The sequence below is a fragment of the Drosophila biarmipes genome, chromosome 3L (assembly GCF_025231255.1).
Source record: "Drosophila biarmipes strain raj3 chromosome 3L, RU_DBia_V1.1, whole genome shotgun sequence".
Lineage (NCBI taxonomy): Eukaryota > Metazoa > Arthropoda > Insecta > Diptera > Drosophilidae > Drosophila > Drosophila biarmipes.
In genome coordinates this window covers 4,138,855-4,159,880 of record NC_066613.1, presented here as the reverse complement: position 1 = coordinate 4,159,880, position 21,026 = coordinate 4,138,855, and the positions used below count along the sequence as shown (strand labels likewise).

General features: G+C 37.9%; 1 protein-coding gene across 6 annotated transcripts in view; it reads left to right on the top strand.

The window, feature by feature from the left end:
* The window catches only part of LOC108030822 (calcium-transporting ATPase type 2C member 1), a 36,618-nt gene extending 28,125 nt beyond the window's left edge, over positions 1–8,493 (top strand). For 5 of the 6 annotated variants that reach the window (XM_017103936.3, XM_050886591.1, XM_017103939.3 and 2 more), the window contains exons 3-4: positions 4,235–4,550; positions 4,610–6,093. In XM_017103936.3, the coding sequence (XP_016959425.1) occupies positions 4,235–4,550; positions 4,610–5,309 (1,016 nt within the window). In that variant the 3' untranslated portion in view covers positions 5,310–6,093. Of the gene's footprint in view, positions 1–4,234; positions 4,551–4,609; positions 6,094–6,133 lie in introns of those variants that run through there. The other variant, XR_001768530.3, reaches the window with a different exon arrangement.
* The last annotated feature ends 12,533 nt before the right edge of the window (positions 8,494–21,026 follow it).

Below are 21,026 nucleotides of genomic sequence, written 5' to 3'. Positions count from 1 at the left end.
TCCACTGAAGAGACATAACTCTAAACTGCACACATCGACGAGGACATGTGGGCGAGTGAAGGGTTGTGCTCAAGGGATTGGGTCGTACAATGAGTGTGTGCAAACAGCTAACAGAATTAATTAAACATGGGTCAGTGGCTAGAGTTTCTAGTTTTTCAAGATGTTGTTCTTTTTAGGAGCTCTCAAGGGTAGAGGTAAAGTTGCAGTTAGTGCCGATTCGGGACAACCCTTTCCAATAATAAAGAGTTCTGTTTGCCCTTTCTCGACTCTTGGGTACTGGAAACAAAAAAAAAATGCAGTTGCTAATACAAAGGTAGCTACCAAATTGGAAAAAGATAGCGTGCGCACAGCACAATAGAGTCGCTAGAGAGTAGGAAGCAGAGAAGAGAAGCCAATCGAAGGTAGCTGGTTCCTTCGGGGTTCCACCGTCAGGCAGAAGCCCCTCATCAAATATCCTGAAAAGATAAAAAACAAGAAAGGAAGTTATCTTCGGCAAACCGAAGTTTGTATACCCTTGCAGTTATAAAAAATAATCAATAATTTTATTAATTTGAATTCGAAATTCTATAAAAATGTATATTTCCAATATTATAAAATAATATGCCAAAAAGCCCCAAAGCTCTAATTTGTTTCATATTATTTCCCAAACACCAAAGATATAATTTTCATTTCACGTTTTCCGACTAATTTTCCGATCGTTCCTATGGCAGCTATATGATATAGTCGTCCCATTTTGATAAAATTTAATTCGAAATTTAGAACTAATTTAAAAATGTTATATCCAAGCTTAGAAGGTTATATGTTGAAAAGCACCGAAGGTATAATTTTTTTTAATTTTTCCCCTGATAGTTTCTATGGGAGCTATAAGATATAGTTGTCCGATCCGGCTGGTTCCGACTTATATACTATATGCAAAAGAAAGAAGACTTTTGGGAAGGTTTCAGACCGATAGCTTTAAAACTGAGAGACCAGTTTGCGTAGAAACGGACGGACAGACGGACGGACAAACGAACATGGCTAGATCGACTCGTCTTGTGACGCTTATCAAGAATATATATAATTTATGGGGTCGGAAACGTTTCCTTCACTGCGTTGCAAACTTCTGACTGAAATTATTATACCCTCAGCAAGGGTATATAAAGAACACAAAAAAACATCGACATCGTTGCCAGCCAGACAAACAGCCAGTCAGAAATAATTAACTGAGACCCTTATCTCTCCGCACCCCCATATACTGACATGTTTTACAGGATCAGCTTCGTCTCCACCATACTCACGTCATTAGCGCATCTGCGGCGGACAGGAATCCATCAGCTGCATGGGCTAGGTCTGGGTTTGGGCGCTTGCCCCTCACCTCGATATAGCTTCCCTTCTCCCCAATTCGATTTAAAGTATTTAATTTTCTGTTTGGCCTTACACAAAGGAGGACCCACGCCAACATCGCATGCTTTGCAGTACCACGGGCCTTGTTCTTGCATTTTTCTCTATAACTTGCTCAGCGGCCTATCTATAATTCTGCTTGCGGCGAAACTACGGTTGCCTTGTCCCGCGCTTTTTAAAATTCAGCAACTAGGGGGTGGCAAATTCTGTTTCATGGATGGATGTATTTTATATTCAAAGCGGTTGTTATTTACTTTTTTCGTCCCCTGGTCCAAGCTTATTCGAACCTTTTTCTAAGAGTAATCGTACACACTGAAAATTGGAAAATTTGAGAAAGCTTTAACTTTTGAATCTTAAGCGTATGTAAATATGCTGTCTTAGTCATTTCCGATTTTCCGAATGGGTACACTGCAAGTAGAGAAGTGCCTTCAAAGTGCAGTCCGTCAGAATAATCCAGCGTGTTGATTGCGTATGGGCTCTTCCGGAAGTCGGAGAACACAAAAAGGAGGAAAATCAGCAACCTGTCGAAAGAAATTGTCACGTACGTTAACTTGCTAGACAATACTAAACATTTTATTCGGTCGTTCGTGACCCCTGCGAAGCTTTTAATTACTTACTCGTTGTCCCCAGCATAGTTTTTAAAAACTCATTCTACTAAGGACCCCTAACCCCCGGTTTTCTGTGTGGTGTCTGTCGGCTTTCAAAGTGCCTGTTCAAATGGTAAGCGAAGAGCTTCATGCTCAGTTTTGGGTGCATTACATTTTTCTAAATTTGCCGAAACAAGATGCAACTTTTGCTTTCGGGCGCACACAAGATTATACCAAATCCGCTTTGCCATGCGTTTATGCTGTGCTTTGTGACAATTTTATAAGCCCACATTTTTCTTTTTTTTCCCTTTCCTCAGCTGAACTTTTTTTCAATGACAACAAATTCGGTTAGCAGACTGGAAATGTGTTTCTGAGATTTTTCTTAGTGCTGTTATTTTTTGGAGTTCATTTTGGAGTAAACGATTGGCATTGCTTTAGAGCTAATGAAGAACAAAGTGTGGAGACGCCCTGAGTGCCAATTGACATTTTCACAGTCCCTTGGATTCACAGACTAAACAAAGATAGGGTATCTAATACTCGAGGCACTCAACAAAAGCGTTCTCCTTGTTAATTCTGTTTTCATGGTTTTGCAAAAAATTAATGTTATATGTAGGGCTTTTGAATGTTTCCGGCGCGGCAGATGCACTGCTGTCATCAGCAGAAATTGAAAACCCGAATCGAAACGGAATTTCAGTTTTCCTTGACGTAGACGACAGGTAAACAATGGCAACATTTGGTAAAGCCCAAGTGGCCCACCTCCAGCCCATTGACCCTGCTGTGAAGCGTGAAAATTGAAAACAGACAATTCACATTTGCGGTCAATGTCGCAGCTTCGGTGTGCTGGCACAGATACGGCATGATGAATTGAATTTAAAATCAATTTTAATATTACATTGGGAATTGTGGCCCGAAAAGCTTGGTTGACATAGGTCAGGTGTGCCGAAAAAATTCTAAACTAATTTCCCCCAATAATTTCAAGTACAGTTCTGCATTTTTGCTGGTATCCAGTAAAGGGCGTTTAGAATTGAAAAATCATTATTCAATTTTATTGGACTCGATACTGTCACAAAACAAACGACAATCTGTATGTGTTGATTTTTGAAAGATGACAGAGAAAACGCACTTCTTTAATATGCCAAAGGACCTATTCAGCATCCCTTGAAGCGACTTCAACATGGCCGAGATAAAACCGGGCACTGAAGTTTGCGTTGCTTCAAATTGGCAGCAAGGCGACCGTCGTCTGCAGACTACCGGCTCCTCTACGGCTTTTGTATTAGCCCGGAGACTGCGAGCAGACCAGGCGAACTGAAACACCACACAGTCCCGAATGGGAGGATAGCGACGCTGGAGCTGGCCACCTCTATAATTTCCTGCTGCAGCCCGGTGGCGGGGTGCTTTTAATTGTCTGGGAACCCAGCGAGTAGGGATTCGAGTCACTGAATGCGTTTTAATTACGTCTTATTTTGCTCATTTCGCCGCGCGTCTTTCCACTGGGCTCACTCTGTTGCTTTTTCTGCAGACTGTTATTATTTACTTCAGTGCTCTGGCTTAAATTTTGTGCAAACAGGACGAGCACGAGGATAGGACCGGCATAGTGCTCGGAAGGACAAATACGCGGGCGCCATAATGAAAAATGGCGACGCAACTTTTTGCAAAAGTTCTTCTGGCGCTTTGTTGTCGTCCCCGTCTCCCACAGCTGCTGCCACCCCTTGTGCGCACTCCATAAATGCACTAGTGCACAGCGAAAGGAGGCAGAAGGTGATGTCGGGGGCGGGAACCGGGTCGATCCTTCTAAAGTTGTTGAACTTATTGCTGGATTTCAATTGAATTTTCGAGGACAAACCATTCTTTGCAAGCACACCCCAGAAATTAACAATTGTTTTTGCGTTTTCTCTGGGGACAAAGATCTAAGTCGGCGGTTTCAAGCTGTGCCGGCACTCACGCTGCTCCTATCCCGGCTCTCTTCGTCTTTCAGCTCTTCAGTTAGCTCGACTTACCTGTTGCTCGGTGTAATTCAGCGCCAATTGCTTGGAAAATGCAATGAAATGGGCTTTCCTTGAGTGCGTTGGCACAACAAAGGGGCTTCTGTGCCAGGTGAGAGCGGATTACAAGGCATTAAAAGTAGACTTACGGACGGTAGGACTTTATTTCTAATTTGACTGCTACCACCCCCATTCGCCCTACTCCTTTTACGTTGTTCTGATTGAAAAACGCCCGATATTTTGTATTGGTCTTCCTTTTTTTACGAGACCTCCACCCTCTTTCAGCGAATCTCATAGGCATCGATACAATTCACCACCAGACTCTGTCCGGTCAGGAGATCGATCAAATGAACGAGCACCAACTGGACAAAGTGGCCAACAATGTGAGTGTCTTCTACCGAGTATCGCCACGCCACAAGCTGGAGATAGTCAAGTCCCTGCAGCGCACCGGCAACATAGTCGGCATGACTGGCGACGGTGTGAACGACGGAGTGGCTCTAAAGAAGGCGGACATCGGCATTGCAATGGGGAAAAACGGGACGGATGTATGCAAGGAGGCTGCAGACATGATTTTGGTCAATGACGATTTCCACACCATAATGTGAGTAGATTGATTGGCGACTTAATAGTTCAGCTATACCTAACATTTTTCCCTGGCAGCGCCGCCATCGAGGAGGGTAAGGGCATCTTCTACAACATCCGGAATTTTGTGCGCTTCCAGCTGAGCACATCAATTGCCGCCCTGGCGCTCATAGCTTTGGCCACTCTGATGGACATTGCCAATCCCCTTAACGCCATGCAGATTCTATGGATCAACATCATAATGGATGGTCCGCCCGCCCAGTCTTTGGGCGTAGAGCCCGTGGACCACGATGTTCTTAAGCAGAAACCGCGAAACGTTAAGCAACCAATGATTACCAAGTCTGTGGTGGTGAACGTTCTGCTCAGTGCCAGCATAATAGTGCTGGGCACGCTTTGGGTGTTTCAGCGCGAGATGGCCGACGGCACGTTAGGAAAGACCAAGCGTGACACGACCATGACCTTCACTTGCTTTGTATTCTTCGACATGTTCAATGCGCTTTCCTGCCGCTCGCAGACAAAAAGCGTGTTCACCATCGGGCTGACCACCAACCGCATGTTCCTGCTAGCCGTCGCCTTCTCTATTATTGGACAAATGCTGGTCGTCTACTTTCCACCGCTGCAGATGGTTTTTCAGACGGAAGCCCTTAGGCCATACGACATCTTCTTCCTGGTGTCCCTCACCTCTTCGGTTTTGGTTGTCTCCGAGATTAAGAAATGGTTCGAGCGCACCATGGAGCGAAAGATGTACAGCACCCGCTCCGAGCTGGACTTTGTATGACAAAAAGCAAGCGCTAGAGAAGATGTGCACTGCAAAGCCGAGTAAATTAAATAACTAAACAAAAACCCATAAAAAAATCAAAACTATGCCAAAACAAGCGAGAAGCGCGGCGAAGAACAGCCACAGAGACGCAAAAGGCGGAACAGGAGCAAGGGAGCAGCGATGTGTGTGTTTACTTTTATATTTGATTCGACCAATAAGCAATCATTTAATCGGCAATGTGGGTTTCGACCAGACCGAGCGAAACAGGAATTTTCATAGATTTTAAGTAAGATTCCAGGTTTGTCCTTTGCTCTCTGTAACTTTTGCATTGTTTTATAAATTGCGACGAGTTCTGCTTTAATTTAATGTACTCTATTGTATTTATTACCTAAGTAGACAATTTGTGTGTAGAACGTTTATTTTGTTTCTCTATTTACAACATATTTGAAAACGTCTCAAAAACAATTGATATCTCAGCGTCAGTCGCTTAAAATGTATTGAGCTCTCCAATTGGCTGCAATCGCTACCTTTCATTTACTTTCTAATTCCATTTTATGTTTAAGTGCTGCTTTAGTTTTTAATGCTCATGGCGCAAATTAAGTCAATTCAAAGTGTTTAATATTCTTTAAAAATGTCTGCAAAAACAGTTTAATGTGATATTATTTTAAGCACATAATCCTGATCATCTCATTAGTGGGCAAAATGCTATTTTGAATTTATGTTGATTTGCTTATCAGCTTGTAAAGCCCACTATTTTAATTTTCAAAAATAAATCTTAAACCGTAAAGAAAAAAATCCACAATTTTGAAACTTTAATGTCTGATATACTATTTTCCCCGCAGCGATGCAACTGGAAACCGGTTACTTGATTTGGTTGAATCCGACAAAGTCCTACAGGCAAATACAGATTAATCTAGGTATCCGTCAACACAAATGGAAATAATGGATGTGAGTTAAGGAAGGCAAGAAAAGGACATAGCAAGGCGTAGTTAAATAAAACATGGTTTTTGTTTTGGTAACATTGTTATATAACTTATTCGGTATTTGAGAAGCATACACTCAATTTGTGTATCTTAAATGAACGCAAATTGAAACTCTAGCGCGCTAGCAATTTCTCCATTGAAACATTAAATGGAGAGTCAAGATTCAGCTATGGAACATTTTACATTTTAAAACATTCGATCGAAATTGTTCTTGTTTTGAACAGGTTTTTCTACATAGAATAGAACTAAAGCACTATGCCAATTGCAAAATGTCACAGGGCGAACTGCACGCGATTACTCAAATGTTAAGTAATTTATCGAATTACGAGCGTATATTTAATTCAAGTGTTTATTCTTAGAATAGCTTGAAGATGTGTAGTTTAAAATTTCAGTTTTGGGGTTAAATTTAATGCAGATGCAATACCGCCATTAAACGACATATACCAATGCAACGTATCTTGCGAATTGTAATCAAAAGTATGCATCTCATTAGTCAATTAATGCATTTTTAATACATATAAAGAAATATCCCAAGATTTATAAAAACTATACAACTAAACTCTTAAATATCATTGACATTCGATTCATATCATAACTCAGAGAAAGAACCCATGAAAGGCATTTTCACACGTAGAACCACAGTTTAATTATGCACCGGTGCATATCACAGTTGTCGCTGCTTTCGATCAATAAACTATAAAAGCATTCGTCATAATTCACAATTTTTTGAGTGTAATTTATTTTTGTGCCACACTGCAATTAATGGACCAATAAAGAAATTATTTATTTAAACACACACACACAGTAAGGTCAGGCTTAGCTCGTCAGAGAAACGCTCTCATATATCAAGGCAAGAAAAAAAAAGAAAAATTTGAAAAAAAAAGGAACATTTCATATCAACCTTACTTCTCCATTTTTCTAAATCACAACGTACTTCGCTTACCATTATTCTCCTTGTACCTATTTTGACAATACTACCACTTTTAATGGAAGGCATTATGAGTCAAGTGCATCTTCATTATATTTTCAAGACTTCTATCTGCTCTCTTTTGCCTCATAAAACCCTTTATTTATCCATGGAAAGATTAAACAATGCAAATTGTGTTCCTTTTGGATGAAATAATACTTTTATTTTCAACTTTTACGCGGCTATACTGTGAAAGAGTAAAAAATTGATATGTGGGTAATTATTGGGAGAGAAGTGCGTTACAATAAACTAATGCCCTTAAAAAATGGATGGCGAGGTCGATATAAAGCGTACCAAATATAAAAAAGGAAAAATTAGAATGGAAAAAGCTCGATCAACAGAGCAAACAATCATCGGCTCATTAAAATTACCCACGCATAATGATATACTATTAGTACTCGTACACTATACATAAAAACACAAATTTACACATCCATTCTCATTCACTCACATCTCATCCACAATGGTAACAATAACTAGAAAATTAAGCGTAATGAGAAACTTAATATCTAAAGGAAGATAAATAGTGCACCAAATAATATGCATACACCTAATAGTCAAAACAGGTATAATTAAATATATAAAAATTAAACTTAATTACTCAATGTTGTGTATGTAAGGAATGCCCAGAATCAGTCCTTGCAATATTCAATAATTTATAATGATTGATTATACTAAACGAGCTATTAACCACAGGAATATTCATGACTGTCCATGAATAATACACGTAAATGTAAATGTCTAACAATGCCGGCTGATTCTATAGCTCCAGAAGTATGTAGCCTGATTTCATTATTCACTCAATTATATTTCCAATAGAGTTCGGTTAATTAAAATGTACAAACTAATGGCAAACTAACAAGTTCGTAAAATACTACATGGAAAAAAGCTTAACATAAAAATAACTATACCTATCTGTGCTATTAAATGTAAGCTTTAAAGTATTTACATATAAATATTTAAATGCCACTATTAACTACACATTCATATTTCCGAAATTTTTAAAGGATTACCCCAAAGCACTAGACATAATTTAAATTGCACTGTCATCGTTGTTTTATTGTACCCATCTCTTAGCAATGTTGAACTAAGCAAAAGAATTTAATTTATGATTTCCTAAATTTTATATTGAAAATCGTAAAAATTAAATTAATTAAGCAACGGTAACAATACTAATATATTAAATATTTATCTGTGGAATATCGCGAAACAAATATTTACTGAATATAATAAACATTATGTAGTAAATACATTTGGATGTACATTTATTTAATTTTCTCAGAATTTTGGTGGGGCAGCTGAAGGCCTAATTGTGTTTATTTTGTCGCACAGGATACAACCGATAAAACAGAAAAGAACTCTATAGTTAAGTACCTCGACTATCAGATACCCGTTACTCAGCTTAAGAGAGATATAAAAGCAGCAAAGCAATACTGTAAAGCGCCACCTACCAGCTATTTCAATATACATATGTCAATGTGGGTGGCAGACAGATTAAAGCGTTTTGGCCATTTGCGGGCATTAGAGTGGGCGTGGCAAACTTTTTTTTAGAGACAATCGATGGTTATTGATAAGGCTATTACATTTCGGTTAACATTTTTTTCCAGCATGAAAACTGTGGCCGCCACAGTTTTGGGCGGTTTGTGGGCGTTAACTACGTTTGGTTTCGGAGAACTCACCGTTCATACGGTCGGAAGGAGAGACGGACATGGCTAGAACGACTCGGCTAGTGATCCTGATCAAGAATATCTGTCTGTTACTTACTTTCCGCCCAATGCATTATAAGCACCGAGCTTATAACTCCAAATAACGGTGCCCTAACGGCTTGGTGGCGTATTGGTTAAAATAACTGATTTAATACTTATGTGCAATCTCAATCTCTAGCTTTTTAGTCTCCAAAATCACAGCGTTTACACGAACAGATCAGCTAGGTTACACTCAAGACAAGCTTGCAAATAATAAGATAAGTTAACTACATTTTAGAGTAATAGGTGTTTTATTATTATAGGTAACTTATTCATTAGTAGAAATTTTCTTCTAACTAGTGCATAGTTTCGCATTCAAGTAAGTAGGAAGGGGGATTTGATTTCAACAATATGGATGTCATTTTTTGCGTACTCGCATTAAGAATAAAACTAGCGTAAGAACGAGGAGTAAGTCCAAATGTCTTAACTTACACCATGCAAATAGGGCAAAATCGCCTATTTCGTGAATTCAAGTAGATTTTCTGAGAAAACACACTCTGAAAAAAACGAATCCTAAATTTAAGCGCGACTTATACTTGATTTCGGATATTATTTTTTGGCTCTATTTTAACAATTGTGGACGGCTCTCTACGTAGTGACGAAGCGCACCAGGAGGGTGAAATTGGTAATACTTTTTCATTATAATAGTTCGTTTTTGGGGTTCCTAATATTCGTACGCACTACGAATAGCAAAATAAGTGCGACAAAAACGTTACAGAGATCGCAGCTTAAAAATTAGCTTCCACAAAAAATTATTTTCTACTATGTATTAAATCGCGTGAAATCATCGTGATTTAAAATGAATATTGAAAATAAAGGTATTTACTATAAAACTGAGAAATTTGTATGATATTATGTGTTGTGTTATCGTTTTAAAATTCGTGTTTCATTAGTGACCTTTCGAGTGGTGTGTTTTTATATATACATAGATTTCAGATAAAGAAAAAGTTGTGAGTCCCTCTAACCCTATTTTATTAATACTAGTGAATGTTTTCTTTTTTTGGAGGCTCAATTGGTCAAAAGAGGTGTAGAAAACAATGCTTTTCCGATGTTTTGACAGGCAAACATTATTGTAAAATCGAAAAACATCTCTATTGCTCAATTATGAATTTTTAAATTGATTGTTTTAATAAAATACATATATTCTAAGATATCTTTGCCCTAAAGAATATCGAGCTTTAACATATGGTTTTTTTTTTTTCTTTCCCTATTTTATTTATCCTTTTGGAGCTATATAGCAGAACAACAATTTTCAGCTCAATATTCCAACTGAAAGTATTTTCGGCCGCCTCTTCTATACTAGATGCAGCCCGCTATTCACCTAGTTTTATTCTCAATTAAAATACGCGTCGAATGGCCTTTTCAAATGTCAAAATGGGATGCTCTGTTCAAAAGTAACACGCAAAGCGCGATTTTGAAGGATTTCTCAAAACTAACATATTATTTTGTTTGCCAATTTTTCAATTGGCCCCAAAAAATTAAAAATTTAATCTTAATAAAGAATTTTATATTTTTATATCCGTTTGTTGGTAAAGACTTTCAATTTGATAAGAAAGCAGTTTTATATTGAAAAATACCATACTGGTATTCAAAATTCCATAAATTAGTCACAAATTTGATATGCGCGCATATCAATCTGTCATGAAAAATACCATGGTGATATGTTTGAAAATATCAATTCGTCATGTTCGAAAATACAAATATGGTATGGCAACATAAGGGATCAAAATTTATATGCAAAAATACTCGATTGATAGTTCTTGGACATTTATGATGATGTAAAGAATGTACAAAAAATTAAGATAATATACTTATTTGGTATATCGTATAATACATTTTCGTAACAAAACTTTTGTATGCTGTGGGTGTCGTCTTCACTAGAATTTTACCTTGTTAGGAGGTGTTTTTCATCGATATCAGAAGTTTTTGTTTTTAACTGTTAACAATATAAATGATGCTAGAACCCTAAAATAAATGGATTTCGCTCAAACAATGGTATAGGTGTTGAACTAGTACATGTGTCCCTTTTTGTTAAATACAAATTATAAAACGTGACTTTATAAAACGTTAAGGGATGTCAGTTATACATAAATGTGTTATATGTAAAACGTTAGGAAATGTCAAAAGGTATACACTTTAAAACTTATTGCCGCTTTTGATCAAAAGGAAAAATAATACAAGAAAAATCGGAACAAAAACACTTTTGGTCATAATCCTTAAACGATGGTGTTAGGACAAATCATGTTAGGAAAGCGTACAAAGAATTTAAAAATACCTTTCTAACGGCTACAGCACAAGTCTGTAGCTTTAGTAGTTCACAAGTTATGTGTGTACAAAATTAAGCTATTTATAGCTGCTTTCTTGCCAAACTAGCTGGATTTTCCAAAAGTGGTGAACAAAGGTTTCTTATATTAAGCTAATTAACGTTTTCTATAATATTCAGGATATTAAAATATCAATATAAATATTAGTATTCAACCTACAAAAAAGTAGTCAAAAACCAAAAACTACAAATAAAACAAAAAAAGAAGTTAACTTCGCATACCTTTGCAGTTATTAGAAATAATCAACTTTAGTAACACCATGTGAAATTTTTAAGGATTCAGTGATATTAAACAACAAATTATTTGATTCTTATTTTTAAACCATTTTTTTACATCTATATATTAGAGTAGTTCGATTTTATATAATTGAATTCGAAATTCTTAAAAATATAAAAAATCGTATTTCCAAGCGTAGGAGGTTATGTGTTAAAAGAAGAAAGGAAGTTAACTTCGGCAAGCCGAAGTTTGTATACCCTTGCAGTTATAAGAAATAATCAACTTTAGTAAATCATTTTTTCATATTATTTTCCCACTAATTTCCAAGCTAAGAAGGTTATATGTCAAAAATCACCAAAGCTAAAATATGTTATATTATATTTTCCCACCAATTTTCCCATCTTTCCTATGACAGCTATATGATATAGTCTTCCGATTTTGATAACATTTAATTCGAAATTCAGAACTAATTAAAAAATGTTAATTCCAGGGTTAGAAGGTTATATGTTAAAAAACACCGAAGATATAATTTTTTTAAATTTTTTCCCCGATAGTTCCTATGGGAGCTATAAGATATAGTTGTCCGATCCGGCTGGTTCCGACTTATGTGCTACCTGCAATAGAAAGAAAACTTTTAAGAAAGTTTCAGCCCGATAGCTTTAAAACTGAGAGACAAGTTTGCGTAGAAACGGACAGACAGACGGACGGACGGACAGACGGACATGGCTAGATCGACTCGTTTAGTGACGCTGATCAAGAATTTATATACTTTATGGGGTCGGAAACGTTTCGTTCACTGCGTTGCAAACTTCTGACTGAAATTATTATACCCTCTGCAAGGATATAAAAATTATATCTTCGGTGTTTTATACCCTTGCAGTACATATATTCTTGTCATGTCCGTCTGTCTGTCCGTTTCTACGCAAACTAGTCTCTCCGTTTTAAAGCTATCGGGCTGAAACTTTTCCAAAAGTCTTTTTTCTATTGCAGCTAGTATATAAGTCGGAAGCAGCCGGATCGGACAACCGAGCTTTTCGGCATCAACGCCGAAAATCAATTATGACTATGTAAGTAATATTTTAATATTATCGTTTTTTCGTCCTTTCTTAATACAGATCAACTCAACTTCCTTATAGAAGTGAAATATCCTTTTTTTTAGTCATTTCTTACAATTTGTAGTTTTCAATTTTTTGCTTGTATTCCAGTCAGTGCGACCGTAAATGTAGGTCAGATATTACCACATTTACCAACATTGGACAATCAAGAAATAATAGTCTGAAAATAGTATATGTTTTTTTGGGCCAGTTTTTGTTGTTAAGCCTAAAGAAAGAGAAAATAAAATACCAAAACTGGTCATCAACCGCGTATATTTGCAATATTTGTTCCCTTATGATGCTATGGCATATTCTAATTTTTGAAAATACAAATTAATATTTTCAAAAAATCAAAATGGTATTTGCATTATGGTTTTGTTATTTTTTATATCAGATTGATCTGTTATTAATAGGTTTCGATTTTACTTTTGTGGTTTCTGTAATTTCTATACATTTGCTTATATTATATATTTTTAATATATTTCTGGTCTCATACAATCATATTTCGAGAACTTGGTAATGTATCTATGCAGGTTTTCCAAAACGCCAGGGTGTACTTCATTTTGTTCAATAGATAAGTCATAGAAAAAGTGGGTTCCAACTTGCCCAACTCGGCATCCTGGCTAGTCCAACCTCGACAAGCACTTTGCGCTGTCCAATAAGTAAATAAATGATTTTCATGTAAATACAATTGAATATGTGATACCATATCTAATACCATAAATACACATGAAAAACATATCAAAATAATATGAATTCCTGCCAATGTGATACGGATTCTTAATAAATATTGTAGTTGATATGATTTCGTATCATGCTTTTTGACTTCGTATCATTTTGATATGACAAAATTTAAATTAAAAATTGTAAAATCTTGTAATATTTTTAATAACATAATCACTTAGAATTTTATTGTATATATAATATATTTTTGTTTATAACGAAAATTTAAACCTGTTTATTATTGTTCTTACAGTAAAGAAAGCATTTTGCCGATGATAAATCTTGTGCGGTTTGTAGGCGTGGAAAACGGTTTTTTGGCTCAAACAATATAAATTGAAGAGACCACTGCATGGATAGATCGATTTGGCTTGTCAACCTGATAAGGAATATATATTTTATGAGGTCGAAAACACTTCCCTCTGACTGTTACATATTTAAGCAGCAAGCAAGCGTCTGACAGATTTAAGCCTTTTACCCATTTGTGGGCGTTAGAGTGGAACCTGCTGAAACAAACTTGCGCTGCGTAGGATGCGTAGTATGAATAGTTCTTATAGTTTCCGAGATCTCAGCGTTCATACGAACGGACGGACAGACAGACATATCGACTCGGCTAGTGATCCTGATCAAGAATATATGTACTTTATGGGGTCGAATTAAATTTTATCAAAATCAAAAGAAATCGAGAGCATTACCACCGCTGCACCACAGACACAGCGCGCTAGGCTAGTTTAGATTATTATTATTTTAACGTTTTCTAAAATTTGTTTTTTTCTTTTGTTATTGAACACATAATTGTTTACAAATCCAATTCTGAAAACTTGTGTTTGACTTTTTGTGGGCTCGAACTCATGCCATTTAAATGAGTTTGAAAGGTCATATATAATAATATTATGAGAATATATTATTAGTATTTGCTCGGAAAAATTTGCCTTAAATAATAGAATGTGGCATTTTAGAAGAGTTAACCTAAAACGTATTTTCCGGCACCCAGCTTCAAATTTAAATTCAAATTCATTATTTATACCCGTGACTAGTAGAGTAAAAGGGTATACTAGATTCGTCAGAAAGTATGTACCAGGTAGAAGGAAGCGTTTCCGATAGTCGAGGCACTCCACTATAGCGTTCTTTTTTGTTTTCTTTTTTTTTAAAAGAAAAATATTACATACCACATTTCATTTCAATTTCGGCAGTCGATTCGAACGGTTTTGCCAATTTTGTGTTCTCTCAAGTACTAAACCTTGAAGCCTCCGAAGCGAACCACCCCCGCGACCCCGCAACTAATTATTGATTTCTTATCAACAATCCAAATATGCGACTACTATATTCAAAAACCGCTGCGCACCAAGCAGATCAACCCTCGGGAAGTAATATTCGACCATCAATCAATTCGATACGAAATCGAGGAAGAGATGTCCACAGCTTCCGACACCACGCAACCACCAACTAATGAACAATGATTATGTAATCATTTTATAAAAATTTTGTTGTTAAAAGTATTTATTCAAAAATAGGTTTCGCGCTGATTACTCCGTCTATAAGTACCGAATGCAACTCTTTAATTAAGTCGATATACACTATATTACTTGTATATCGAAAATCAGCTGTTCGTTGTGAAATTATGAAATTAATCGTAATCGCTTTTAAAGTTTCGGTTGTGCCTTGTTCTCGTGTGATTTGCAAAGGAATCAAACTATAAACTATTTCAATCGTTGTTTAAATCATAAAAGATGCGATATCCAGATAAAAGATCGTCGGATTGCCAAAAGGAAGCATCGGCAATATGGAAGTCACAAAGAAAAAATTTTCAAACATATATAAAACATATATAAAAGATATTGTAAAATCCATTTCTATTTCAGGAAGAACAGCTTTCAACCGAGTTGAAAGGATAATGGCCCCATTAAACCGGGAAGTGTCTGGGTTAATTTTGCCGCACGACGTGTTTGGAAGCCGTTTGGAAAACAAAGAAGAGGCGGAACTGGATGACATAGATCAGTAAATGTCGTTCTGAAAAATGTTGTACAGAATTTAGAAGTGGATTACTTCAAATTCTAACTGATAGGTTTTTCCCTCCTCCTATACGTGTTGTTCAGGGTGTCTCTGAAATAATGGTTTCCGAGAACAATGAGAGAGCAATTTTCTGGACCTAATACAACGCAGAGCTCTCTTGATATCAATAAATAAATACAACAAATATTTGCAGGTAAGCTTTAACTACATTTTATATATAAAGATGCGATATCCAGATAAAAGATCGTCGGATTGCCAAAAGGAAGCATCGGCAATATGGAAGTCACAAAGAAAAAATTTTCAAACATATATAAAAGATGTGATAAAAAATAATAAAAATCAGGTGGTACAAAAAAAAACTCAAAATTATGTCATTTTTTATGACTGACATTCATAGTGTTGCCAAAAAAAATTTTTGTTATAAATTGTGACAAACACATGTTTTTGCATGTTGGTGGACAAATTATTATATTTTTTTTAACTATTTACAGAATACATGTACTCCCAAAAACGAGGTTCGTCACTCAGCGATCGATAATGAAAATTCTATCGATCTAAGGTCTCAGCAGGGTAATTGAATTATAAAACTATTTTAATATTGGTGAATAAACAAATCACCCAAAAACTTTTAAATTGTAGAGGAAAATGGAAATCATATTCCTCAATCAGTGACCGATTCAAATGTCAATTCCATCGATCTAAGGAATGAACATGGTAAGTAAATAATAATCAAAAATATTAGTTAACAGAGCAACTAACTCACTCAAATAGTTCACTATTGTAGACGAAAAGACAAAAACTAATGTCAACAGCGAAAAAATCTTTCTGTAGCCTGCGCAAGAAAAGGCAAATATTGTATCCTTAACTCAGAGAGCAGCAGTCCAAGCGCAGGAAATACTTCAACAATGAGGAGGCGCACTAACCTTGTCAGAAGAGCTCAAAAAAGAAGTGTTTAACTTGTCGAGAAGCGCAACCTATCTAAGACTATTGCCCAGAAACTCTTCCTCGATTGAAGGAAAACGTCATGTGAGAACGGTACCGCTAAAGCTTTGTCGAGATTTTTACAGATTTTTACAAGCAGCATATAGATGGATAATTTGCTACAGCATCTATAAAATATCTTGAAAGCTGCTCACGGCCCTGCTCAAATGTTTTTTTGTCACAAGACGACAAGGCTAGGGTGCGAATTGGTTTGACTGCTGCAAACAAGCAAGCACCTCTGCGTATGCATCTTAAAAATAAGGTCAAGCTGCCACATCACGATCACGAAAGCTGTTGGTTATTCTGACCCCACATTTAAAAGCATAAGAAGTGAAAAGCATTCTTCTACTACTACTCTACTGGTGGAACTCATGCTAGAGATTTCGACAGTAATGTGAGGCTAGAGTCTTTTTAAATCAATAGCAAGGACCGATGAAGGACTAGTCAAGCCTGTGGTTATTATAACTTCCGACGGTGGCTCTGATAAAAGTCCCAGATATGGGAAGGTTATTTCCCATACAAGGCATACAATTTGGATGCCATTTTTGTTGCCACAAATGCTGCAGGTAAAGTGTTTATCTAAGTAATAGTAATATTGTAAAATCCATTTCTATTTCAGGAAGAAGAGCTTTCAACCGAGTTGAAAGGATAATGGCCCCATTAAACCGGGAAGTGTCTGGGTTAATTTTGCCGCACGACGTGTTTGGAAGCCGTTTGGAAAACAAAGAAGAGGCGGAACTGGATGACATAGATCAGTAAATGTCGTTCTGAAAAATGTTGTACAGAATTTAGAAGTGGATTACTTCAAATTCTAACTGATAGGTTTTTCCCTCCTCCTATACGTGTTGTTCAGGGTGTCTCTGAAATAATGGTTTCCGAGAACAATGAGAGAGCAATTTTCTGGACCTAATACAACGCAGAGCTCTCTTGATATCAATAAATAAATACAACAAATATTTGCAGGTAAGCTTTAACTACATTTTATATATTGAATGTGCTATAATCACACTCCCCACTTTAACTCTAGATTCCCTAAGACTGGAACTGTCCGTCGGTACAAAACCAACTTCAAGGGCGCATATGCAAAACGAGTGGTGTGTATTTTGCATCACAAAACTCAGCTACTAGACATGCAAAAATTCGCATAATTGTAGGGGGTCACAAAACGCAAAAACCGTGATTACGTAAAATATGGAAGTTAACAAATTTATAACAGAGACAGTTCTACATTATTGTTTTAAGACAGGTGTACGACGAAGTTCTCGAGCCCAAAGATCGCCAGGGTGCCGACGCTTCATCCTTCTCCTCTTTGTAGTGGGTTTGCCAGGGATGCTGCTAGATGGTTGGTGTGGGCTAGTTGATCTGCTCTCGCACCGTGGGGAAGTTAATATCGCAAGCTATGACCTCTTTCCTTAAGTACTAAGGCGCATCTGCAATCGTACGTAGCGCCCAGTTTGGCACTCTTTGGACCCTCTTGATATTTGACTCTGAAGCGGTTCCCCATATTTTTATGCAGTACGTGAATGACGGAACCACTACCGGCCTGTACAGCAATATCTTGTTGCTAGGACTGAGTTCACTTGAACCTTTAAGCATCCAATTTAGCTTCCGGAGCTTAGCCCGACATGTTGCTGTGATCTTAATTATATCGAGGCACCATGTAAGACGTTTGTCCAGAATCAAGCCCATATATTGAGCCTGGGCTGATTGCGGTATGTCTGTGTCCTGGAATTTCACTCTGGGGAGAATTTTACTTCTAAGAGAGAAGTGACAGTGCTGAAATTTATTCCCGTTTATCGAAATATTCCATCGATTCGTCCATTCGCCATAAAAATCCAAAAAGTGTTGAGTGATTTAATTCGCTTAGGCTGTATCATCAGCGTATGTAGCCAAGAGGGTATGGCAGGTCAGCGGTAAACAGAGTGTATAGAACCGGTACAAGAACGCTACCCTGAGGTACGCCAGCTCGAATGCATCTGGTAGAGGATCTTTCGCATCTCACATCTACCATAAAATTTCGTTTTAATAATAATCTAATACAATTTCAGAAGAAGGCAGGAGAGTTTTCAACTTAAAAAGCAAACCATCGTACCAAACGCGTTCAAAAGCTTTTGTGACGTCAATAAAGACTGCTTGTTTTCAAACGCTCCAAGGATGTGCTGCGTTACCCGATGTGCTTGCTCTGGAGTTCCATGGTGACTTTTAACTCCAAATTGGTGGTTTGGAATGGCGTCCTGCACACTTCTTACTGCCATTATTCTTACAAGGAATATTCTTTCGAATAGGTGGGCAGTAGACTTCTTGGTCGGTTGGATGCAACAAGGCTTCTCGATTTTCCTGGCTTCGGTATCATCGATCCCAGCACATTTCCTTTCCAACGGCTTGGCAATTCTGCTGTCGATCCCGTCGAAACCCGGAGCCTTACTGCGTTGCAACTTGCGAATTTGAAGACAGACCTCTTCTGGACTCACATGTGGGATAGGTTCGGCTGGCATTTAGGAATGCTAGGGTATTTTCCACGTCTTCCGGCGTAGCAAGATTGAATGGCTGAATGCAGCTCTATAGTTCCTCAGCAAAGAGCATTGAAATTTCGCTGTCCGACCTGCACCACGTGTTGTCGGCACGCTTTATTGATATTCGGCGACGGGGCTGTCGTTTAATATTCCTTGTTTCCCTCCAGAGAATTAATCCATACGGCTTTGTGGCATCAGCATTGCGCAGCTTATCAGCAAAGTATTCACTCTTTGTTCTAAATAAACATTTCTTAAGATCGTCCTCAGCTTGACGATATTCTCTGTTGTTAGCAGGGCCTTGAGAACGTATAAATCTGCGACGCAATATCCTTTTAAGCCTCACCAAATCCAGGACACTAAGTTCTAAAAGTCGTCAATGTCATCAGGAGTGTTCAGCTGCATGTTAAGACTAACTAAACCGTAAATCGCTTTCTGAAAGTGTGATATATTTGCATTATAAGGAAGGATGCACGTTTTGCGAGATAGCTTACAAGCGGATACTCTGTTCTGGATTATTAATGGGATGTGGTCCGAACTTAGTTCAACAAGAGATGCTTGGTAAGTCAGAACGAATTCCTTGGGAAACGGCAAAGTCTATGATAGGCGAATTTGGAGGACATTATACGAGTATAGACGCAATGACTATTTCCCCTTGGTCAGTTCTAACCTTGATCGCAACGTACTAAGCCGTTTGGTGTTCTATACATACGAATTGGTAGTATTTAAGGCACGATTTGATGATAATTGCGGATCCTCCGCGATGGCAATCAGCAGGATGGTTTGAAAGATGAACATCATGTGCCCTTACCTGGTAGTATGATCTGGAGCAGAAATGAGTTTCGCTGGACAACATTACGTCGATATGATGTTGCTTTACAAAAAGCTCCATCTCCAGTGACTTGTTGGTCAAGCCGACCGAGTGCCACACACCGATTTTGAGTCCAATTTGACTCATGGTTGGGCTGCAAAGGCTGAGTGGAGACCAGCGGCTGCTTGTGCAGATCCTGGCGCTATTTGGGGTAAGAGGTTGGTTTAAAGGGACATCATTGGCATCATCATCTGAAGCATTTTGTCAAACCGAGCCACAATTTGCTCGCGATTTCGTTGATGGTGTTGCTGGAAGAACTGCTGCTGCTGATGGTGGGTCTCTGGGTATTGTTGTTGTTCTGTCGTCGGTATGGTTTGTGTTCGTAACCGAGGTCATTTGGTCTAAGTTGCTATCGTCGTTGGCGTCCTATCGCTCGTTCTCCGTGGAGGGAATTGGTTCTGGTGCAGGTTCGCAGGTTGCTGCAACTGGGATCGGCACCCTGTTGATTTTGGTGACAAGAATGACCATTGGTGACATTTGCGTATGATAGAGCTAGACGGATGAACGATTTTATCTATACATCGAATAAGCCCGTTAAGATTCTCGCAGTTATTAATTACAATCGACGGTGGCTTGGGATTGGGTTGATGTTTCTTAGTAGAATTGTCGATACTATTCTTATTGGATTGACTGCTGTTGCGTTCGACGCTGTTCTTGTTGTTGGTGTAGCTGTCGTGGCTTAAGTCTGCGCTGGTACTAGCCTAATCAGGGTTGTTAACTAACTGGCTGACTGTTAGGTAAGATTGCATTTTTCCGCGGTTGTGTCCATATCCGAAAATTCAGCAAATCGGTTGGCGGACTCAGTTGTTTAAGGACTAGTTGAATTCCTCTGCATTTTCTTGGCATAATTGGAAGATCTGGATTCTGGAAGGAATTTGTTGTTCCTTGGGGTCCATCAGTGTTCATTGTCGACGGCTATGGCTTCTAGTTCGGGTTCAATGCCATGGGATGGTAAAGGCTGGGCGTTGATGGAGCTGGCTTTATAAATGCTGCTAAACTTTTGTAATGAGGAATTTAGAGCATTAGTCATAGTCTGTTGCGCCTTAATCACCTTTGAATGGATGTCAATTTCGGATTCGGAGTCCGACATTGTGGGCATATCGGAAGCTGTACACTGCTTTGTACTGCTTCACCGACTTCCAGTACACAAAGCCCATTTAGAATATGGTCTACAAAAGCAGTAGTAGCCTAGTGGGCAAGGTGCGCAACTTGCACCCCGGAGGCACCGTGCACAATTCGGGGAATGGATGTCTGTATTTTTTTAATTTTAATTTACCCGTTACTCGTAGACTAAAAAGGTTTATGGTAGAA